This window comes from Rhineura floridana, chromosome 5, assembly GCF_030035675.1.
Source record: "Rhineura floridana isolate rRhiFlo1 chromosome 5, rRhiFlo1.hap2, whole genome shotgun sequence".
Taxonomy (NCBI): Eukaryota; Metazoa; Chordata; class Lepidosauria; order Squamata; family Rhineuridae; genus Rhineura; species Rhineura floridana.
Window position 1 is genome coordinate 75,374,780 of NC_084484.1, and position 24,805 is coordinate 75,399,584.

The 24,805-nt window shown below is 41.7% G+C and overlaps 1 protein-coding gene across 3 annotated transcripts in view; it reads right to left on the minus strand.

Moving 5' to 3' along the window:
- Positions 1–24,805, minus strand: part of ACE2 (angiotensin converting enzyme 2) — a 42,564-nt gene that overhangs the window by 11,891 nt on the left and 5,868 nt on the right. Inside the window, exons 3-13 of one of the 3 annotated variants that reach the window (XM_061629430.1) lie at positions 20,054–20,147; positions 17,931–18,074; positions 13,474–13,586; positions 10,900–11,008; positions 9,257–9,354; positions 7,618–7,787; positions 6,727–6,953; positions 5,928–6,072; positions 3,890–3,988; positions 1,775–1,897; positions 94–266 (exon numbers count right to left, since the gene is read on the minus strand). In XM_061629430.1, the coding sequence (XP_061485414.1) occupies positions 94–266; positions 1,775–1,897; positions 3,890–3,988; positions 5,928–6,072; positions 6,727–6,953; positions 7,618–7,787; positions 9,257–9,354; positions 10,900–11,008; positions 13,474–13,586; positions 17,931–18,074; positions 20,054–20,147 (1,495 nt within the window). Of the gene's footprint in view, positions 1–93; positions 267–1,774; positions 1,898–3,889; positions 3,989–5,927; positions 6,073–6,726; positions 6,954–7,617; positions 7,788–9,256; positions 9,355–10,899; positions 11,009–11,939; positions 12,015–13,473; positions 13,587–17,930; positions 18,075–20,053; positions 20,148–24,805 lie in introns of those variants that run through there. The other 2 variants (XM_061629431.1, XM_061629432.1) reach the window with 2 other exon arrangements.

Here is a 24,805-nt window from a genome sequence, read left to right on the forward strand (position 1 = left end):
TGATAAAAACATGCCATCAATGGAAAAAAGGTAGTCAAGGCAAGAACTAGTTGTGCACATACAATCCACATAACAAATGCAAGAAGCACCTACATGGAGTCCAGGCTGTATCCCAGCCAATCTGTCTGCCGGTGTTGTTGTTTTGCAGCCACAAAAGCAAAGGCTGAAAGTAGTGAAGCAATGGCATTGCATTCATTGTCTTCTCTCCTGTCACACTTTCTAATGCCTCAGTCCAGGGCCGTGATCTCCCTAAGGCAAGCATGTCCCTGGGGTTTAGAAGAAAGTTAGTAGGCATGAAAAATACATGCTGTTGTGTGACCACAAAGACCACTAGGTGGCATCATCTAGAGAGGCTTGACTGAAGAGGAAAATGAAATTATTATCAACTAAACAGGGAGTCCAGGCTTCAGTTTACTGTGTATCCTGGGTTCCTCCAGCCCTCATGGGCCTCACCCACCTGTCAATCAACTGATAGCATCAGGTTAACCATTTCTTTTTCGGTAGTGTGGCAAAAAAAAGCCAAGCCAACTGCGTATCAGATGATAGGTGGTGATTCCAAGCCCACCAGATGGGCTATGTGACTGAATTCCTCTACAGAAAGCAGGGTTGGAGTTACTGCCTATCAGGTGTACATGCTCCTTAATGGAGGTGCCATAAGTGTTTGTTTGTCAAAGACATTTCTGTGCTACTAGGAGTTCAAAAAGACTGGACCACTTCATTCCACAGGTCTTTCCTCTGTGGAAAATAATCTATCATCGCGGTCCATGGTAAGGTTTAAGAATAGATGTTTGGCCAAAAAAAAGTGAGGCCTTTGGTTTGTTTTCATCATTTGGCATTTATTTTTTATTTTTGTATATTAATTTATAATTCAATAACTTCACTGAACATGGGAGAGTGGGGTGCAATTTTCCACATACATTCAGGGCTCAGTTCTATAGTTAAATTCTGAAAACCAGCATAGCCCCTGCTGCTTTTTTTAAAAGGGGAGGGAGAGAAAAGTTTTTTAAAAAATATTGTAATGTAGTTGGCGTAGACAGTCAAGACATCTGGTTCGCCTGTTACCATCGTCAGCCATTGTTAGTGCAATATTATCCATTTAAATATCCAGTCCCATCTCCACTGCAGGCCTTTAAATCTGAGCCACTACTTTGCAAAGTGGAGCTAGGAGGGCTCAAGGCCAGAGGAGAAGCAGCAGATAGTAGCAGGGCAATCCAACCTTCCTTGCCTGTTAGTTCCCTTTCAAATTCCTCTTCCAACCTGTTTTTCCTCCAGTCCAGATTCCAGAGCTTTGTTTGTAATAAGACAGATATGGGCAAAAAGTAGATCAGGATCTAATGGGTGACTTGTAGACTGGCAAGCATTTTGGACTTCTACCTGTTTAACAGTAACAACAACTTAATGTCTTCATTTCAGCTGAAAATGAGAATGAAGAAACCTTCAAGGGCTGGAAACAAGGAGCAGAGCTCAGTTTGGGCAACAAAAACAGTGGGTGATCAGAGGGATCTAGTAAACAAACAAACAAACCAAAACAAAGTAGATCCCACAAGCCTGAAGTCTGCCTGTTCCTACAACAAGGTACCTGGGCAGCAGGAGGAAAAGGGAAACAAGAGAAAATTTAATTATCCTTATATCACCCGCTGGTTCTCTGCTGGAAATTGAGCCTTCCTAGCCTTACTCTGCAAAGGAGTCCAGATCTTGAAGTAGAGGCAGACTGGCATTTCATCCATTCACAAGATTGCACTGATGCATTTAATGACAGACAGTATTTTGTTACCGCAGTTGGTGTCCAGCTGCTGTGGAATTAGTAATGTCGCATTTGTAAAGCTCATCTGTGTGGTTAGCAGCTTTGCAAAGTGCCTCTTGAAACTGGAACTGATACATTGTTCTTGTGTAATATCTAGAAAGAGAGGGAGGGGAAGGGCACGAATTACTTGTTACAATAATAAGAAAGCCTTGACCTTGAATTCTTATGAAAGGTTGATAAAATGTTGATGCTCAAATTTCTGGAAGCAACATTAGAATACTGATAGTATCCATTTGCCTCAGCTGCATTTTGTTGCTAGCACAGAACGTTTCTATAAATATAAGCCAGTCAAATGGCTGAATGTGATAGACCCGATCCATTGTAATTGATAGTTTTGCTGCCAACATTCTGAATAAAAGTGGCTCAGTTTCAATACTGGTGTTTCATCCTTTTAGGTCCTGGTTTAGTCATTTTGGCAACCATTCTGAAGACCTCCATGTTTCCAGCTAAGCCCATTCACATGTCCCACTTTCATTAATTATATATTATCTCAAAGGTGCAGGTGGTTTGGTGAGAAAATGCTGAAACATTATAACAATGCAGACACTGTGAGAATTTAAAACTTTTTAATAAGCCATCTGCATTCATTTAATATTACAACTTTTCCCGCAAAACCATATGGATGTGTGCCATGTTTTAACCTCTCCATGACAAACGATGTCCATTCTCTCAGGCAAAATATTCACTGTCATTTATGTACTACATTTTATATAATGTCTTTCTGCTAAAGCACTCAAGACTGTTATGCATTTGGACACCTCTTAAGATATTGTAACCAAATTTCTTGAGACCAATGAGCAGGTTTTTGTTTATGTTTGGATACTATTGGATGCCACTTTGAATCAAGAAGGTGGATTAAAGCTTTCAAAACCGCACTGATTTTAACCACCGATTTTGGGGTTTCTTAGAATTCTCAAGCAATGCCAGGTACAAGTCTGCTAGTTTTATAGTAATAGCTTCAGAAAACAATTCTGAAAGTGGGAGGGGAAAGCCCTTGGACTCAGCCAGGCTGGCAGAAGGGTTCTCACATCTTCCTCTGCAGCAGCTGGATGGAAACACATAGGAATGAGTGTTAAGGCAGCCTCAAGACTAAACATCTTAAAAGCCAAGCATCATTGCCATTGATGAATTACGCATATATATCAACACCTGGAAAAACAGCAGGGAGTAGAAAAAGAGGAAGGCCAAACAAGAGATGGATTGATTCCATAAAGGAAGCCACAGACCTGAACTTACAAGATCTGCACAGGGTGGTTTGTGACAGATGCTGTTGGAGGTCACTAATTCATACGGTCACCATATGTCGTAATTGACTTGAAGGCACATAACAACAACAACAACACTGAGAATAATGAAGGGGTGTGGATGCAAATGGAATGGGCAAAATTCAAACGGCAGCTAGTGAAAACACACTGCTTGAAGACAGGAATACAGAACTGAAAATATAATTCTGCCTGCAGGTTTTCTCCTTCACTGGTAAACAAGATAAACTCATCACAAAGCTTAATTTAGGGGCACAGGAAACTGCCCCATACTGAGTCAGATCATTGGTACATCTAGGTCAGTAATGCCTGCTCTGACTGGCTGCAGCTCTCCAGGGGTTCAGGAAGGAGCTTTTCCCACTCCTATCTAGAAGTACCAGGGAATGAACCTGGGACCTTCTACATGCAAAGTAGGCATTGAAGTGGGAAAAGACTTTTAAAAGTGCACTCAGACGGTTGAGTGCTAACTGCACTGGAGGCAAAACAAGCCTATCCAAACACCAGAGAGAGATATCAGCATTCTTAGGGGAATCCCAATGTTGCAAAGTTACATAAGTACAAATAAAATAAAAACATTGGAGGGGGAAACTCCTCCAAAAATAGTCCAATGAGAATTGAGCATGTGCAGTAGCTACAGAATGCTGAGTGTCCATTGGAAAAAAAATTAAAAAGGGAGATATTAGTGCAATGCTTGCTCAAAGGATACGCTATAACATTTAGTCTATACAATAGCAGAGGATGTGCTTTTTAATAATACATGTAAAATGTAAGAGTTGGAGAAAGATCAAATAAGAGGAGTAACTGGTGGGATCATCTGACATACCTTATAAAAGAGTAATCATTAGCTACATGGAAGAGAGCTGCGGGATCACAGTATTCCTCATCGTGAGGCAATGGTTCTACAACACCTACTATCGCTCGCCTGTAGAGAAGTGTCAGGAGTTTCCATTAGTATTTGAGAAGGAAGCAAGGTTTAAAAACATACGAATCTTGAATGCATTCAAGATTATTAAAAGAAGCAACGTATCTTAAGAGCATTTGTTGTGGTTATCCGCAGAAGCTGAGTCACCTTTATAAAGGAAAGGGGTTTGTGCCTTTGGTATGCCTGCTTGCTTAGTATTCAGACATGTATAAAAAGGCTCACACAGTGTGTATAACTAGAGAGCACATGTAGCCTGAAACTAGGGAGGGGTTATCACCTTCCCACTTGATTGGAAAGTGAGAAGGACTTTTGAAAGTTCCAACCAAACACTCCAAAGGCCCCACAGCTTTTGAAGTGTTCCGTTGGAAGACTTCAAACAGCCCCTGTAAACACCCTGTTTAACCAGCAGTTGACTCCTCCCCTTTCCCAAAGCCAACAAACATCTCTATCCTCATTTTCTTCTGAGTCCCTATCAACTGGGCCTACTGCCAGGTGAGAAACGACGCATGGAGCTTCTGTCCTCCTGCTGGACATTCAGAGAATTGTAGTATCAATCCACAGCAGGGGGAAAAAAAGGCAACCACACATCTTCACCCTTCTCCAGCACTACCTCCCCCTTCTCCTTACCCACCACGAGATAAAGGTTTGTTTGTTTGTTTGTTTATTAGATTTATATCCTGCCCTATCTCCCAGCAGGAGCCCAAGGCGGTTTGGCATTGTGGTGGGGCTTAAAAGGTTGGTGGATACTTGCAAGGCAGGGTGAGAGCGGTGCTTGGAAGAATTAAAGTAGAGGTGCTTGAAAATGCACAAATTACACAACACCCTAATAAAAAACACAGGACAGCCCTCCCCACTGTGATAGAGCATAAACAAGACCCCTACCTGGAGGGCACCTTCTAGGAAATGGCCACAAAGTACTAATGAGAAAAGAGAAGTCAGTACTGATGAATATTTCAACAATCCTCCTTTACATTGTGGATTCTGCCAGGATTTTAGATACTTTGACAGTTAGAGTCTTTTTGTGGGACCCATGTCTTTTGTTTTGTTTAACCTATACTGGGCTGCTTGTGCTTGGAATTGTTTTATGTGTTTTTATATATCTGTAAACCATTTTACTTGTTTTTAATTGTATGGTTATATTGTAGTAACCCTCCTTGGAACTTTATTGTAAAGGTCAGGAAAGAAAGAAAGAAAGAAAGAAAGAAAGAAAGAAAGAAAGAAAGAAAGAAAGAAAGAAAGAAAGAAAGAAAGAAAGAAAGAAAGAAAGATTCATCAGGCTTATCTGACAATCATTTCCTTTCCTTGCAGTTGCAACAGGAGTGTAGTCTTCCAGAATCAAGGGGGAATCATAGAACTTGATTTTTTGGGAACAGGGTCCCAGCCAGACCCCTATGTATGAGCCAATCAGCATGAAAGGGGAGTGTGTTAGCCACTAAGAAGGCTCCTTGTCCTTTCATGCTGATTGGAACCAATCAGAGTGAAAGGGGGTGGGTGAGTCAGCCACTGAGAAGACTCTTCTCAGTAGCTAACACACACCCTCCCTTTTCATGCTGATTGGCTCCTAGGGACATCTGTTGTAGTGGAGTGTGGAATCAGAGATGACACAAAGAGCAAGAGTGCCAGGGAATGTGGAAAGGGGGGCATGGTTGTGAGGGGGTGTGGAGTGACTGACTATCATGAAGGGACCCTGTACTTCTGAATTTGCTACCACTCTATTAAGTTACAAAGTATGTGTGCTAAGCTGTAAAAATCTGTAAGTAACCTTTACGGAATAAGGGGTGCTAGTTTGAATTGCCTTGCTATTTTTTTTTAAACAATGAATAATGTACATAGTGGACTTCCTTGTATTTTGAGCTCCTTTTCACCTTCATTGTATGGCATCAAACATTTGGTTTTGGAATTTGAATAATTTGTGGTTCTTTAATAAACTTGAACTTACTTCATCTCCCACCATTTCTTCATCCATTGTTCTTTGGGGATTTCGCCAGAAAACACCATCCACCGCCATTTCTCTAGCATGTAAGTGAAAGGCATTGTTCCAACAATAGTGAGGGCTTGTTTCAGCAGGAAATTGATATCCGTTTCTGGAAAAGAGTAAAGTTGACTGACAGGGCAAAGTGAAAACTGCACTTCTGAGAACTGCAATTCTAAGTTTTGTTGCAGTTCTAATTCGGCAAAGTAAAGGTTGGTTAAGAAAAAAATATGAAAAATCTCTTCTGCACCAAAGGTTCCATCCTTGTAGCTAAGAAGTATGCCTGAGTTTGTTTTTGCCCCTCTGAACCCCTTTTCCTGTTGAGTAGTATGTTTTAGGGCAATATCTGTCTTATTAATAATTGTTGTAAGACACTCTAAGACACTCAGAGCATTTGGTGACTGGGGTAAAAGTACATTAAATAAAAACAAATAATAATACTGACCCTTGTTGTTACTATTATTTGTTATGCAAGTCAAAAAGGTTACATGGGAACAATTCCTTCATAAATACTTAAAACAGGAAAAGATAAAAAAGACAACAAAAAGGGTGAGCCATTAATAATTTACCAAAAAATTCTTAAGCATTGTCATTATAAAACTGAAAATATTTCTAAAACTATACTTTCTCTAGGATATCCACTGTTCCAAAGTATCACAAATTTCTCCCTGTAAGTTTACTACAATAATAATGCTTTGTCAGGAGCATCTTGGATCTTTAAAATGGCTGACAACGTCAACTTCATCATCATGACATACCAACTCACCGTAGTCTTCCTGAAAGGTAGAGTCCAGAAGGCCGAGGGATTTCAAATGTCTGGGGGTGGCTGCAGAAAGTGACATGATCTCTCCTACAGCTTCATGGAAACCTTCGTTGGCACCACTTCTAAGCAAATACGACAGGTTGGAGTAGGCCATATCATATTCAATGTGGCCCATCTCATGGTGCACTGTCAGGAAGTCGTCCATAGCCACTTTTGTGCACATCTTGATCCTAAAGACAAATATAGTTCAGGCAAAGATTAGGCATCATTTCTTTGGTACTGCTGTGGTTATGATTGCCCAAAAGGCTCAAGTGCCCTCTCAACCTACTCATCTACTCTTTTATGGACATGGTGTAATTTGGCCTCTAATTGATTTTATGCCTAATAAGTGCCTTTTTCAATGGGTGTTGGAAAGTGTGGCATCTCAGCCATGAAACTTGCTGGGTGACCTTGGACCAGTCACTGCCTTTCAGCCTAACCTACCTCACAGGGTAGTTGTGAGGATAAAATGGAGAGTGGGGAGAACCATGCATACCACCTTGAGCTACTTGGAGAAAAGGTGGGACAGAAATGTAATAACTAAATAAATATCAGTGCATATTAGAAAAAAACTATTGAGACAGACTGTGCTGGTATGATGTGATTTTACCATTCAGTAAGCTTTATGACTAAATATAGCCAAGTTTGAAGCTGGGTCTCCCACATCCAAATGCAAACCACTTGTCTCCTCACCATCTTCATCTTGTTTATAAACTGAAGAACAGTGGTCACATCAGAACACTTCTACATGGAGATTCCAGCCCCTTAAGCATCTGGCTATTTTCGTTATCCTGTGGTATGTATGCAAACGTTCCATGGGAATAAGTAGGAAAAAAATCTTTGTACTTTCAGTACCTGTAGTCTTTTTCCCCCATATCCCAAGCTGTGGGGTGACAGACAACTTTCCTGCCGTCATTAGGTTCCACAAGCATAGAATTGTTCCAGAAGCCTTCAGTCATTTCATAGAGTCCAATTGAAGCAAAAAATGTTTCAGCAGATTTAAATGTGGTTATTACATTCCAGTTCTGGGGGGATGGAGAGGGAGAGAGGGAGAGAGAGAGGATTTAGGCATGAAATATTAATACCATGGTGCTGAATTGTCTGTGGCAACATTCACACTGTCCATTTATTCCACTATTATTCTACTTTAAACAGTCATGGCTTCACCCAAAGAATCCTGGGAAGGGTAGTTTGTGAAGGTTTCTGAGAGCTGTTAGGAGTCTTGTATTTTCCTCACAGAGCTACAATTCCAGAGTTGTTTAACTGTCAATCCCTCTTCCCAGAGAACTCTAGAAACTTTGACAAATGTAGCTCTATGAGATGAATAGGGGTCTCCAAGCAACTCTCAGCACCCTTCACAAACTACACTTCTCAGGATTCTTTGGGAGAAGCCATGACTGTTTAAAGTAGAATAATAGTGGAATAAATGCATGGTGTGAATGTGGTCTGTGTTATATCTTTTGCTATTTTTTATTATTCCAGTTTGAATGTCCTGTTGGCTTCTGCAACCTCTTACCATACGTAGTTCTCTGGCTCAGTAGTCTGGTGAGTTTACAACCCTTTATGAGCACCTGCATTTACGTTAGGTAATGTAGTCAGTGAATACCAATGACTTTCCTTGAAATCATGATACTGAGTAAAGCGTCACAGAACTGAGGGACAGGACTTGTGGACTGCTCAGTCTAAGAAGGGGGAGAGGAGGAAACCAGAGTAGTTGGAATATGTGTGACTGGCATAAATGTCCATTTGTAAAATAAAAGTATTAGATGCCATGCACAGTTCTGGTGGAAAGTGTGTAAGTTATGCAAGTTTGACATCCAACCCCCCCCCCAACATCTTGCAGTACAGAGAGTCCTGGTCAGGATGCTCTAATCCATTCCCTGTCCCATGCATTTTTCTGTTTCCCAGCAGTCAGTCAGCATTCTGTGGTCATTGAGCATGCTCAGTCTTGGGGGCTTTCTCTTAGAGCAGGGATGGGAAACTTATGGTTGTCCACGTGTTGCTGGACTACAACTTCCATCATCCCAGACCATTGGCCAAGCAATTAAAATCATCATCATCATTATCATCATCATCTGGCTGGGGCTGATGGGAGTTGGAGTCCAAAATCATCTGGAGAGACAAAAGTTGATCCTTCCAAGCAGATCCTTCCTCTTGTGTATAACTTATTACACAAGCATCAGGACTCTGAGAACTGCTATTAGCAGGGCTTTTTTGTGATGGTACTCACCAGTACAGAGTACTGGCACCTCTTTTTTTTTTGCGGTCTGGCACCCACAGTACTTTTATCAAGGCCTGAGTATTAGCACCTCATTTTCTACCAAAAAAACAAAAACAAAAACAGCACTGGCTATTGGTATATACATACGATATACGGAGGACTAATAAATGCCTTTCAGAGCTGAAGTCCAGGGTAGAAATTCATATTTGTAAATGACAATATATTGATTTGAGCACAAACAGTTGACAATTTGTATTCATGTGCAAATCCTACCTTTTCTACCATGGCAGAAGATACATCGATGTTTGGTTTATCTGGATAGGGCACCATTAAGGGGTATAAATTTGTCCAAAATCTGCCCCACATGTCACCTTCCATAAACAAGCAAAAGTACAAATAGATATAAAATTAATATTCACTGATTTCAAATGCTGAAGATGGTGACTGGATTTTTGTCACCTCAGTGAGCCAGCCTGCAGATTCCTTTTCTTCTCCTATAGATTATTTCCACACAGGAGCTGCACATTTGATCACTGACATGCCCCATTTCTAGTCCTTGAGGCAAGGAAGAAAGATATTTCAAAAGAGCAGTCTTGTTGTTTCTCTCTCTGCTTCTTGTTATCTTTGCAAAGCCTGTGTTATGGAAGGCTTAGAGGACACACCCATCCAGAAACTTAACAAGAACTTTATTAGAACAAGACAGCAACAGGAAACTCCTTAGTCCACCCAGATACAGTTCAGTGCCAAACCACCTGACTAACCTGTAGAATGACACTATTCACACAATCCCCAATTCAAAAACCCCACCTGATTCACACAGCAAATTTCCATGCTCAGATTCAGCACAGAAAATGGCACATGATATGGCACAGGAAAGCCAATAGAGAATAACCATCATCATGTTAAAAGTTGTTCTGGCTGCTAGCTAGCCATTTCTACCATTCCTTTTGCTAGGGAGATTCCTGACTGACAGTCCAGGATGGGTTACTAATGTTTTCTCAATGGCAGCAAATGGTTGGGAAATAGTTGGAGAGCTCTCTTTTTAATGGTTTGAGTGGGAGGGGCTATCTTTATTTAGAAGGTAACAAAACTCCCCCATCCCCCATCTTAGAGGAGAGGGCAGATGTAAGCTGTGTGGTGAGAGAGAGAAGGAACATTGGCTGTTTGGAAGGACAGAGAGAGACAGCTGTGAACTTAAAGCTGGAAATATGCCTCTCTCTGGAGACTGGCTGCGAAGCAGCAGATCTTCAGCTTGACCAGAGTGCTTATGCTACTTCACTTGCCTCCAATTATGCTCTAGTTCAGCCTTTCCCAACCATTGAGTTCCCAGATGTTGTTGGACTACAACTCCCATCAGCCCGAGCCAGCATAGCCAACAGTCAGGAATGATAGGAACTGTAGTCCAGCAACATCTGGGACCTCAAGGTTGGGAAAGGCTGCTCTAGTTGTACATTTTTAATGATGACCACATACTACAAAAAAATAGTAGGGCATGGTCGCCATAAGTCGGAATCTACTTGAAGGCAGTACATTTACATTTTTTTGTATCTAACAAAGTCATTGCGTGAGTGGAACAACTTCCGCTTCTGCAATGGAACTTCCTCTCCTTGTGCATTCCCTGAGCCCCCCCTCCCCAAATCTGATCTGGATTTCCCTCCAACTCCCCAGAGCAGATTTGTGGGTGGTCTGGGGGGCAGAGAGGGTAAAGAGAAGGACCGTAAGGTCTACTGCATGAGCACAAATCTTTCAGCTCATGCAATGACTTCAACCCAATGTCTCCATTCCTCCGAAGGAAGCCAAACTCAAGTAGCATGGTCCTCTGGATCCTTTCACTCTCAGAGAAGTGCAGTGCTCCTAGAGACCAACGTCTTGCTGTTGGCACAACAGGCATGGCTACTAAAGCAGCATTCTCATACCAAGTAAATGAGCAGGAAGACATCCCTTTGAGTAAATGCGCTGTGGGCCATAGGTCCTCTGTAGATTGTGCCTCACATAGGCATGCAGTTGCTTATACAAAGGTTTTATCTGGAAAAGAACCCCAGAGAACTCTGTTTAATTTTTCACCTTGGTCTTTATTTCATTAGAGTTTCATCTTGGTCAGCTTGAAAAATTTGTATCCCATTTGTCTCCCAACAAGTAGGTTAGGCTGAAACATGGCTCACATTCACCCCCTGAGCTTCATAACTGCTGTCTTTCCTTAAGAGGGTTAAAGATTTGTGTGATTCAGAGCAGCTTTCTGATAGTAACTGTACACTTGTGTGATGTACAATTATTGCATCATTCTTTAAATGTATCCCACTGGCCTTGGCCCTAAAAAGCCTATAAAGTCTACACCAGCCTAGTGCCCTTCAGATATTTTGGACAACATTCTCATCAACTCCAGCCAGCACATCCATGGTGTCTGGGAGTGATGAAAGTAAAAAGTATCACGAAGAGGAGGTCACACGGAGGATATAAAACAGCCATAAACTTTAATAGAAAACACTTATAGAGGGAATTGAATGAAGAACTGAAAGTAACTGCACACAGCCTGGAGGATGACTGAGCCATTCCTGGTATGGCAAGTCTGGAGGGCCAACATACTGCAGGGAGTTTAATCCAAAATATCTGGAGGGCACCAGAATAGGGAGGGGTGGTCTAAAAAGCCTCTTTCTTCACATCAGTTGCCTTATTGCCATTTTATTTAAACATCTCTCATGTGGGAGCTTCAGTTGTATTCACTAAGTAACTGAGCCTTTCCAATTAACCCTTGGTAAATCCCCTCCGTGATCTAAGTGTAATATAGAATTTATTTAAGAATATATTTACGGAAACATGACTTACTGAATGAATCATTGGAATGAAATCTGCTCAGCCCAGGTTAAGCTGCAACATTCCTACTGTGAACAATTCCTAGTCAATAAGAGCAGCTGAGCCCTGACTGGGGATGGGGCATCTTTAGAACAGAAGAGCCTACCTGCTGGAGCTGATCAAGAGGTCCATCTAATCCAGCATTCTGTTTTGAACAGAGGCCAGTCAGACTGTTCCAGGGCTCTTTTTGAGAATATAGGAAGTTACCTTATACTAGTCAGACCATTGGTCCATGCAGCTCAATATTGTCTGCACTGACAATGTCACTAGGAGGCTTAGAAAAAAGACTGACACCAATTGAAACTTTTTACTAAGCTTTATAGCCACACTGGGAGGGGGGGGAGATTGTTAGGATCACGTCTTGGAGGGAAGGGTTACACCTTCCCTTCTTCCATGCTGTAGTTCTGATGAAAATCAGCCCCTCCCATGTCTATAACTAAATATAGAAAAAACCAGATGCAGTTACTAATTATATGTTAAGTGTCACATGTAATCTGGGCAGTATCCAACTACCTTGTTCCATCTGTCATGTTTCCCTCAGAGGACTGAACAGAGGATGAAGGGGAATGGGAGACCTCAGACCCAGGAAAAGGAATGAGCAGAGAGGCAGCTCAAGATCCTTCACCATCAGGAGCAGGACCCTGGTGATGCCTTTCTGTCAGATTCAGGGAGCAACCAGGAAGCTACTCCGACCCCAGCAGAGAGGAGATGCCAACAGGTGTTGGAACAACGGAGGCAGTCGGCCCATTTAAGCTCTCAAAAGAAGAAAGACTGATTGCAAAGACTTGGCATCAGACACTGAGCTTAAAAGGCCATGAATGACTTCGGTTCTTGCTGGAAACAACATCGGACTTCCATGTCAGATTGTCGCCAGCCCTGCTCATGATCCCGTGCCTTTGACCCTGCCCTGCCTGATTGAATTGCCAATACCTTGACTCTTGGCTGTCCCAAGGACTTGTCTGTCATGCACTCTCTTGGCTCTTTCCACCCAGTTTTCACGCTTGCTATATTTGCTGGCCTCTCCTCCTCAACCCCAGCCTGACAGATTTACAGCCTGGCCGCTGGCCGTTATCTGCTGATTACTTTACTGCAGCTATAATTTCAGCTCGGCGAGCACAGACCAACCCATCAGTGCAAAGATTTCTGTTTGCACAATGGAACTTTTTGTCCTTCTCCCTGCACACCCTCTAAATCTGTTCTGGGATTTCCCCCAACCCTCTGGACCAGACATGGGGAAGAAGGACTTGGGGCACATGTTGGGAGGGGGGGGGCAAGTTCCGCTGCACAAGAAGAAATCATTGCTGTTACGGAACGAGTTAGTTGGATACCACCCTTGGCTCTTAGTTTATTGCACATTCAGCAGTCTTTCTAGTGCCTGCTACACTGGATGGTGTTTTGGATTAATTAGTAAATATGGGTGAAATTTCAACATATTTAAACTCATACTCTGAAACTAGCTAGGAATGATATAGTTTTCTCCAGAGTTTGTCCCATTTGTTACTACTGCATTTCCCCTTATGCACTGACATGGGAAAAAAGTAACTGATCAAAGTAATATTTTGAATGAATCAGCCCTCTGTATAGTATAGCAAAGCAAAACAAATACAAACCCTACCCCACTCTCTGAAATGTAATCTTACTTGCTGAAATGTGCGCTCCACATCAGTAATCAGCTGGTTACTACTGTATTTATAATCTGCTGGAAAATTTATTTCATAATTTCCTCTCCAGTAATCTCCATAGTCAGAATAACCTGAAAAGGAGTCAAACAATCAGTCATCAAACAGCTTACTATAAAGCACATTTCACAGCCTCTGAGCCAATGCAATTGCAAATTACTAACCATCATGCTAAAATATGTGAGGACTTCTTTGTGCGCTTTAGGATGATATATGTAGATGGTCATCAGAGAAGACCTGGCAGTCCCCATTGAAATATTATGGGCAGGGGGCATAAAACATTAATTCTTGTTTTGCTAGTTATGTCACAGCAAATATATCACGTTAATATCAGGTTTAAGTTGCCACACTTTAAGGACAACATAGAAAAATAGAAAAGCAGGCAACTAATGGCTTAGAAAGCATGCCATCATGTCACTGAAGGTTGGAGATCTCCCACAGTAAATGATCTTCCAGGGTACCTTCCAATTCAGATGTTCTTATTTCTAAGACAGAGGGTTAATGGGCCTGAAACCTGCCAAACAGATCTTGGCTGGCATATTCCCTTGTCAGGCAAATTAGAAGTAATATGTTGCTATGGGAACTAAATACTAGGCTGATGGCCCTTAATTCTCAGCAAATATCTGAATGGGATTCCTCCCCACCACCCTCAATAAGGCATATGGTTATCTAAGTGCCTGTGTAAAAGGGTCAGACTCTAGTTTTGAGTTTGGAAGTATACTCAGATAGAGTCACAGAGCTGTGTTTTTGGGTGTTCCCCTGGAAATCTGATGTGGGAGCAGTGGCTTTGGGGGTGTTTGCTGAAGTGTTAACCAGTGCGCCCCCATCTATGCTCTACCTATATATTTGTAAATAAGTGTAAATATTACAAAACACTATAAGCCTTCTTCTAGGAAGCTGAACCCAAGAAGGTGTTACACCCTGGAAGGTTATTTACCAGTTTACTTTATTAAAACATGTATATCCTGCCCTTCTAGTGAAAAAAATACCACTCAGGGTGGCTTACTCCTAACATACAACAATGCAGTTTCACATCATAATATAAAACTACTACAAAAACAAAGATACTTCTCAGAGTATTGGGAAGCACATAACAATATACAAGTCTAGCAATCTATGAAAGACAATAACTGGGATATCTAACAATATTAAATATTTAAATATGCATCATCATTTACCATACTCTACTTTAGCCATGGCTTCAAGTAACAGAAACCATTAATTTCCTCCTCATGATCATGAACATGTGGGGGACTTCACAAAATGCTGCCACTCTGCTGTCTTTTGGTATCCAGTAGTTTACTTGTATGTAGCATTCACCTGATATTTTATCTGGGGCTTAGATGATGATTCACTAATAGGTAAAAAACCCTGCAGTTTAAGAACGTGCCTATAGTCCACAGAAATTTCTATCAAACTTTAGAAAGCAGAGAAATTGGCCAGCTATAGTGAATGCACCAGGGGAGCAGGAGACCTGAACTCCTCTCTGAGATATTGTACTGCCCTACAAATTTGTAAAACTGCAAACACAATTTGGCTTTGTCTTTCGTAGTCCAATCCACTTCCTGTGAAGCTTGGAAGAATTTGGTAACATGTGCCTCTGAGCATATGATGAGTGGTGGCAACACCTGCAATCAGCCCAAATAACAGAAACAAGACATGTGCTGTGCTGATCTTGTTTTAGCAGGGAGGAAGCAACAATATTAAGAAAGGTTATATAGTTCAGATAGTCACTTAAAATATGTTTGATTTACTTTGCAATTTTAGTGAAGTTTCCTATAGGAAATCATTTTCTTTTCCTTCTATTTCTGTGAATATGTGAAGTACAGCAACACTTTGCAACACTAAAAATACTCCAAAAACAATTGTGGGATAATGACACTGACTATTCTGCACAATAGCTTCCAATGGACATGAGGAGTGTCTCAGTTTGCACAGGATAAAACAGTGGGAGGTGAAATATATTCCAGCAAAATTATAGGTGGGCTCTATGGATGACCATGCCCACCTTTCCTTAAGTGAAGCGGTTTAAACATAGCGGGCTGAAAACAAGCATCTTGGACAGGCTGTTTGGTTTTTTCCAACAGCTAGATTAGTTGCTTAAGTAGCAACATATTGTAATCAGTCTAATTTCACATCAAACTGCAGTTTCAGATTCAACTGTTAATGCACCTCAAATAGAAATAGAACATAAGCTCCAGTTTGAAACACAAAAGGCTGTCTTCACCATCATATGACACTGACCAATAAAAAGGCTTTGAAATTAATAAAAATAAATTTGAACAGATTTCTAGGATGAATAATGAGAGAAATAAAATTTTCTAGGTTAGCTTTTCTGTAGAAACAGTAGTAACACAAGAAAGAAGCAAAGTAAGAACAACAACAAACATACAAAAATGTAATTCTACATCTTTGGAGATGGCAGGTGTTGCCACCACTCACCATATGCTCAGAGGCACGTTACCAAATTCTTCCAAGCTACACAGGAAGAATTGGACTGTGAAAGACCAATGCAAATTGTGTTTGCATTTTGACAAATTTGTAGGGCAGTACAATATCTCAGCCCAGTTTCCCTGCCTTTTAAGGTTTGATAGAAATATTGGTACTTTCTTAAACTGCAAGGGTTTTTTTTGCCTTTTAGTGAACTTCTCTGCTTTTCTAATCTGCAAGGAGAGAAATGGGATCCTGTGCAAATTTGCTGAGAATGGTTTGATCATTTGCATGCTTATTGAGTTCAATGGGATTTACTCCCCTGCAATTATGCTTAGGATAGGTGAAACTGACCACAGGAGATGGGGAGGGGGGAGGAGGAGGAAGGGCAGGGGTAGGGAAGGAGGAGTGAGGAGGAAGAGCAGAGGAGAGGGGGTGGCAGCAGGCAGGAGGGGGAGGGAAGGGGGAGGGCAGGTTTGATCATTTGCATGTTTATTGAGTTCAGTAGGATTTAGTCCCATGCAATCATGCTTAATGTAGGTAAAACAGCAATTGGGGAGGAGATGGGGAAGGGGAGACGAAGGAGGGCATTGGAAGGGGTTGTGGAGTGGGAGAGGCAGAGAAAGGGGGAGGGAAGGGGCAAGAAGGAGGGGATAGGAGGGAGGAGGAGGAGAATACAGGTTTGATCATTTGCATGCTTTTTGAGTTCAATGGGATTTACTCTTGTGCAATCATGCTAAGGATACATGAAACTGGCCTGGGGGAGGAGCAGGAAGGGGGAGGGGAGGAGATTGTAGGGTGAGTGGGTGGGTGGGCACTGGACAGAGGGGAAGCCCCTTTCCTTTCCTTTCCTTTCCAAAAGGAAAACATTGTGAACAGTACCATTGTTTTTCAGCGTTTCCCCCACCTTTTTATTCTACAGCAGGCACATGTAGCCTCCCACCCAAATTTAAACCAAAGCTTTCCCTGGCCACATCCACACCAGGCCTTTATTTCACTTGAGACAGTCATGTCTTCCACCCAAAGAATCCTGGGAAGTGTAGTTAGTGAAGGGTGCTGAGAGTTGCTAGGAGATGCCCTGTTCCCCTCACAGAGCTTCAAACATAGCAGCTGACTATTAAACCACTCTGGCCACTGGAGCTGTCAGGGAAATAGGAGTCTCCTCTCAGCACTCGTCAGAACCTACACTTCCCAGCATTTTTGGGGGGAAGCCATGACTGTCTCAAGTGAAATAAAAGTCTGGTGTGGGTGTTGCCCCCTGATTAGCCAAGCCCAGCAGCTGTGAGTCTGGCTTTTTGAACACTGACTGTTGGTTCTTACTGAGCATGCCCGACCTTATCATTGACAGTAATGCTAAATTTCTTAAATTAATTAAAAATCAACTAGGCATTTTTGTAACTGTTAAATTGCAGAAGATGAAGGTCAGAGTATGGGCCAAGGTCAGTAATAGGATTACAGGTTTTCTGTGAACATAGCTGATTTTTAATTAATTTCAACAAATTATGAGAACTCAGAGAAAAAAGTCCAAAAGGGGTCGTTTGTCTCTCTCTCTCTCTCTCTTTTTATACTTTGAACTCTCAATTCCTTCTGACTGTTTTGTGTACCACCATTAAAATTTACAGGGTTGTTAAGCAAGCGTTTCTGACTTCAGGACTATAAGTTTTGTAAGGTTTTGTTTTGAAATGAGCTTACGGGAAGCATCAGAATAGCATGGGGGTATTTTCAATTTAACACTGCAGAATGCAAAAAATCCATGCTGGCTATAGTGTACAGCCACTTTCATGGCTGTATAATATGCAGACTTCTGTGTAAGAATATATTTCTTGATATTGACAAGATATCCTAATTTTGCAGTGTTTTGTATTGTCAGCCATATATGCCACAGAAGGTATTGTGCATGGTAACAAAAACAAAGCAGTGCCAAGGACACCGTTGTGTTGAAGAGCAACAATGAAATTAAATAATAATAATAATTTATTGCAACTTACCATTCTCTCTTGCAACCTCATTCTTCAGTTCAACGTAACCTTCATATAAAGGCCTCATTTTCTTCCCAACATCAGCTCTCCAGCCTTGCCAAGCCCATAGCCTTTCTGAGTAATCAGTGCTGCCAGCCATTGTAGCATCCAAGCCTGTCTCCATAAAATCAGGATCATAGCTACAGTATGGTAGAATCTCAGCTCTACAAATATCTGATTTAGTATGCCACCTCAAATTATTTTTCCCCCTCAAAGCATATGTGCAACGCAAATATATGTGTTAGAGTGTTAAAAACCTATTATTTTATCTACTTATTTTATAAATGTATTACCCACGTTATCCACTAAAAGTATCCAAAGTGATACATGATAATAAAAGCATAGAAATGTAGAGAACTGTAATGAGGAAAAAGCAACAGTGTTGGGAAAGTACATGCTTTGCGTGCAGAAGGTCCCAGCATCAATCCTCAGCATCTCTATTTAAAAGGATGAGGTAGCAGGTGATGGGCAGATGGGCAAATAGCCTGCCTTGGTAAGAGACAACTTCCTATACTGAGGCAACTTCCTATACTGAAGGGCGACACATTGCATAGTAGCAAACCTAGGCATGCTACCAAGCATGCTCTTAATAAGGAGCTACAGTTAATCAGTGCACTTTGATGACCATGCCTCTATGAGTATTTCCAAACATGTTTGCCTCCTTAAGAGGTTATAGTTGTAAGAGCCCACCTAATGAGGATGATCGCTTTTGCATTGCCAAAAACAGGAAATGCATCACCAAAAAAGAGGATAAAGATTTGCATTAAATTTGTGTGCTAATTTATATGTATACATGTAAATTTAGAGATGATTACTAAAATGTAAATAGAAATACCATATATCCCACAATAGAGGATGAGACTGATCAGGTGACCTGTGTCGCTGCTCACTGTATCAGCCAGGTATGAACTGTTGATGGGCAACTTCACTTAGGCCATCATGCCTAGAATACAGCTCCAGCTAACAGCACCCTTCACTCTAGCTGTTAACTGCTACTGCAGGGGGCATCAGAGGGAGGAGAATCAGCACTCAGGCACCCCTCCATTGTGCCTAGATATAGCTCCAGCTCAGAGCCTCTGCTAGGTATATGAAGTTAAATGTTCCTATGAGTGAAACTAATTAACTTGTGTAAGTTGCCTTGAGAGAGTTTTGCCCTGAAAGGCACCATATAAGTACCAAGAATAAATAAAAATAATAAACGTCCTGCTCTTCCTTCTTACAGCTCTTTATTTTAAAGCTGGATACTGTAGCTCTTCAAAAAGAAGACGCCTCCAAAGAGAGGAATGTCCTCTGTAGACACATGGCCACCCTACTTGACTCACAAATCCTAAGTGTACACCCCAAAAATATAGCATTTAAAGAAGCCCCTACATGCCACTATGTTTCAAGTAGTGACTGCAATTGCTGACACAGGTGGTGAGACCTTTGGCCTTCCAGATGTTGCTGAACTAGCAAACAGAGCCAATGGGCAGGGATTATGGGAGCTGTCATTCAGGAACATCTGGAGGGCTAAAGAATCAGGCTGGAGTTACCTAAAAACAAAGTCCTTTATGAAACATGCCTTGTTTTCTTCAAATTCCCCACTCTCTGGCTTGGTTAACCTTACATGGTGAGCCAAGGCTTGTTCTGGGCTATAGCTTATGATTAGTGGGGAAAGAGCTTAACCAGTTGGGACAACACAGAAGGCCAAACCTTGGTTTAGCTCAGTGAGTGGAACAGTAAAAAGGACCAGGGAGGCCCTGGGAGATTGCACATTTGCATAGTCTTGCTAAAACATTGATTGGTTTACTGTGTTGTGCAAACCAGTTCTCTGTGTCCCTCCTGCTCTGTCCCTGTGACGATTGCTGAGGTCTTCCTGATAGCTGTTCCCTCAGTCTGTGTCATCTCTCTGTGTCACGGGATTTCTCACCCTGACTCTTGTCCCAAATCTCCTACCTAGTTCCACATACACTATACAGTGTAGTGATACACTAGATGGGCTTATGAAAAAATGATCTCTAATAATTAAAAACATGATCCTTTTCTTATCAGTTTTATTATTGTTGTTGCAATAAGTTACAGACTGCAGGAGACGTTTGCTGTTTATACTGTACCTGGTTCCAGGGGCAAACAGGTAAAACGGTCAGCTGGCTTGCACACAGTCCCAGTACTGTAGATGGTACTCATTGTACTTAAAATAACATTCAGCTGAAATTTAAATGAGAAGAACATTATTGTCAAGAGATAAAAGCACTCCCTTATTTATTCACTAATAGGCAAAAATCCTTGCGGTTTAAGAATGTACTTATAGCCCACAGATATTTCTATTAAACTTTAAAAAGCAGGGAAATTGGGCAGCTATAGTGAATGCACCAGGGGAGCAGGAGACCTGACCTCCTCTCTGAGATATTGGACTGCCCTACCAATTGGTCAAAATGCAAACACAATTAGGGTTGGTCTTTCACAGTCCAATCCACTTCCTGTGTAGCTTGGAAGAATTTGGTAACATGTGCCTATACAGCATGGCTTCTCCCAAAGAATCCTGGGAAGTGTAGTTAGTGAAAGGTGCTAAGAGTTGCTAGGAGATGCTCTGTTCCCTTCACAGAGCGTCAATCAGAGCGGCTGACTGTTAAACCACTCTGGCCACTGGACCTCTGTCAGGAGAATAGCAGTCTCCTCTCAGCACCCTTCACAAACCACACTTCCCAGGATTCTGAGGGAAGCCATGACTGTGTCACGTGAAATCAAAGTCTGGTGTGGGTGTGGCCAGCAGCTGCGACTCTGGCTTTTAGAACACTGACAGTTGGTTCTTACTGTGCGGGCCCAACATTATCATTCAGTTCAATGCAAAATTTATTAAATTAATTAAAAATCAGCCAGGCATTTTTTTTAACTTTTAAACTGCAGAAGATAAAGGTCAGAGTATGGGGCAAGGTCAGTAACAGGATTACAGGTACTCTGTGAACATGGCTGATTTTTAATGAATTTCAACAGATTATGAGAACTCAGAGAAAAAAGTCCAAAAGGGGTCCGTTTTTTTTTCTCTCTCTTTAGACTTTGAACTCTCAATTCTTTCTGACTGTTTATCACCATGAAAATTGAGAAGGTTGTTAAGCAAGCATTTCTGAGTTAAGGACTATAGGTTTTGTAAGGTTTTGTTTTGAAATGAGCTTATGGGAAGCATCAGAATGGCATGGGAGGTATTTTCAATTTAACATTGCGGAATGTGAAAAATCCATGCTGGCTATAGTATACAGCCACTCTTGAGGCTGTATAATCCAAAAGGTGGCATTGGTGTAGGTGGGTCAAGAAATAAAGATGATCAGCTGTTGAAATACTAGTCTTGCAAATAAATCCACCAAAGTTGCAAGCCCACATTTTTTCCCTAGCCAGTCAACTAAGAAGCATAATAGGTAGATTGAAAGAAAAGAACCAAACCTCTTCCAGCTTTCCTCCATGGGGTAGAGGTGGCTTTGCCGCAAGTAAACAGGCAAGTAGCTTTTTACAGGCCTTTTTAATACCAATGGGAACATAACATGGGGAAGATAAAGGGGTGGGTCCAAAGGTGTGTTACACTTTGCACTTGTCCACCTCACAGTGGACTGGCTTGGCACATACAGAACTTTTTTCTAGCATTACTCAGCAGCCACTATTCTGCCCGCCTCACTGTTAGCTTTGGGATCATGGATGACAGGGGAGCTGGCAAAATTGTATTTCTTCTGGTGCAGAATTAATCTCTCTGGCGCCTCACTTCCAGCTCTTTAATGGACCACAACCAATACAACTGCTTGATCTGGCCAATGGGAAGAGTGGCAGAGTAACTTTTTTTTCAGGGCATTTTGTGTGTATATAGACAGATACACACACACACACACTGCAAAATAGTAATGTTAATGTGTGTGTTTTAAACGAATAGGTAACTATAGATCCTTCTGACAAGGTGCAATAAATGTCTCATTAACAGCACAATCCTATGTATTACTCAGATGTACAGCTCACTGAGTTCGGTGGGGCTTACTCTCAGGTAAGCTCACTTGTCTGGGAGTAAGCCTTATTGAACACAATGGAACTTCTGAGTAAATAGGATTAGGATTGGATTGGATTGGATTGACAGGTCTGATTTCAGAGTGTTTTAAGGTGGGGTCCTGATAACAGCAGAAACCTGGGCCCAATAAAGGAACACCCTCCCCACAACAGCTTTGCCTGAATGGCAAATAAGGGAGGCAAGATTTGTTACAGAGCAAGGAAGTTTCGGAGAAGGAGTGCCTGCTTGGAAAACCATTTTTTCTTCCTGCACTTGGCTATGCTCTAAGTAGTTTCACCTCTTTCTCCCAACTGCAGCTGTTTCATGATGAAACTGAGAGTCCCTTCTGCCTCTTTCCTTCTTCTCTCCCATCCAGGCACTGGGAGATGGAATTCCACCATACAGCCTCACTCTTAGTTCCTGGTTGAACTTTGCCCATGTGTGGTCCAATATTAATTTTCCTGCCCTTTTTCTTCTTTCCTCCTTCTTAAGTGGAGGCTGTAATCTGAAGCACATTTTCTAGGAAGTAAGTCCCATTCACCTAAATGAGACTCCTGTCTGAATAAATATGCTTCAATACATGTCTAGACCACATTGAATTGAATGGGGATTCCTGAGGATAAATGGGCATAAGAGTGAAGCCTTAGGCTCTTGTCTGTGGGAATGGGCATTGAGGGACTGTAATAAGGAATATAGCATTATATCAAGCACCATGTGGAACTACGATTTATAGCTGATAGCAGAAGAGTGTTGGGATGGGCAAATTTGTTAGCTTTGGCTTCTCTCAGTTCTCATTTTTCCATTCTGAAATTCAGTTTTCCACATTCTCACTTCAGTTTCCTTTTAAAAAAGTGCTAGAATTCTTTGAGAGTGTCAACAAGCATATAGATAGAGGTGATTCAGTGGACATAGTGTACTTAGACTTTCAAAAAGCGTTTGACAAGGTACCTCACCAAAGGCTTCTGAGGAAGCTTAGCAGTCATGGAATAAGAGGAGAGGTCCTCTTGTGGATAAGGAATTGGTTAAGAAGCAGAAAGCAGAGAGTAGGAATAAACGGACAGTTCTCCCAATGGAGGGCTGTAGAAAGTGGAGTCCCTCAAGGATCGGTATTGGGACCTGTACTTTTCAACTTGTTCATTAATGACCTAGAATTAGGAGTGAGCAGTGAAGTGGCCAAGTTTGCTGATGACACTAAATTGTTCAGGGTTGTTAAAACAAAAAGGGATTGCGAAGAGCTCCAAAAAGACCTCTCCAAACTGAGTGAATGGGCAGAAAAATGGCAAATGCAATTCAATATAAAACAAGTGTAAAATTATGCATATTGGAGCAAACAATCTGAATTTCACATATACGCTCATGGGGTCTGAACTGGCGGTGACCGACCAGGAGAGAGACCTCGGGGTTGTAGTGGACAGCATGATGAAAATGTCGACCCAGTGTGCGGCAGCTGTGAAAAAGGCAAATTCCATGCTAGCGATAATTAGGAAAGGTATTGAAAATAAAACAGCCGATATCATAATGCTGTTGTATAAATCTATGGTGCGGCCGCATTTGGAATACTGTGTACAGTTCTGGTCGCCTCATCTCAAAAAGGATATTATAGAGTTGGAAAAGGTTCAGAAGAGGGCAACCAGAATGATCAAGGGGATGGAGCGACTCCCTTACGAGGAAAGGTTGCAGCATTTGGGGCTTTTTAGTTTAGAGAAAAGGCGGGTCAGAGGAGACATGATAGAAGTGTATAAAATTATGCATGGCATTGAGAAAGTGGATAGAGAAAAGTTCTTCTCCCTCTCTCATAATACTAGAACTCGTGGACATTCAAAGAAGCTGAATGTTGGAAGATTCAGGACAGACAAAAGGAAGTACTTCTTTACTCAGCGCATAGTTAAACTATGGAATTTGCTCCCACAAGATGCAGTAATGGCCACCAGCTTGGACGGCTTTAAAAGAAGATTAGACAAATTCATGGAGGACAGGGCTATCAATGGCTACTAGCCATGATGGCTGTGCTCTGCCACCCTAGTCAGAGGCAGCATGCTTCTGAAAACCAGTTGCCGGAAGCCTCAGGAGGGGAGAGTGTTCTTGCACTCGGGTCCTGCTTGCGGGCTTCCCCCAGGCACCTGGTTGGCCACTGTGAGAACAGGATGCTGGACTAGATGGGCCACTGGCCTGATCCAGCAGGCTCTTCTTATGTTCTTATGTTCTTATGTTCTTGTGATAATTAATCAGCATTTTAGTGCGAATTTGTCCTAATATACACATTTTTGTATGCAGTTTTACCTGACACATTTTTGCAAAGCTATTTCCCCTAATATAATGCATTTTTGTATTTATTTTCAGTAATAAACATTTATATGCACTTTATCCTAGTATGTGCATTTTTGTACACATTACTTGTCTGGAGAACTGTATTGCAAAATATCAAAGGATTACTCGGTTTCTATTTGCATAGAGAATCTTTGCCTTTAAATGCAAACTGAATTGAATCCCGCCCCCCATCCCTAGAAGAGTGGTGCCTCAGTGGCACTGAAGTGTCATCCTAGGTTGCTTCCAGACTGCCACCACCTTTGTGCAGGTTTCTCACTTCTTTGGTAGAAGCTGGTATTTGTGCACCTTTATAACCTGTCTCTAAGCAAGAGGGTACATTGTGATAAATAGCAGTACAGTACTCTTGCACAAGAAAAGAATCTGCTTTTAAAAATCAGACTTTTTGTGGTAAGAAAAGTAATGGGAGAAAACCACTGGATAATGTGGGATAACTGTGAGCTATAAGCAGAGAATCATTTCATTTTCAAGCCTCAAACAAGGACTGTACTGATATGCCCTTAGAGATTCCCTTCTA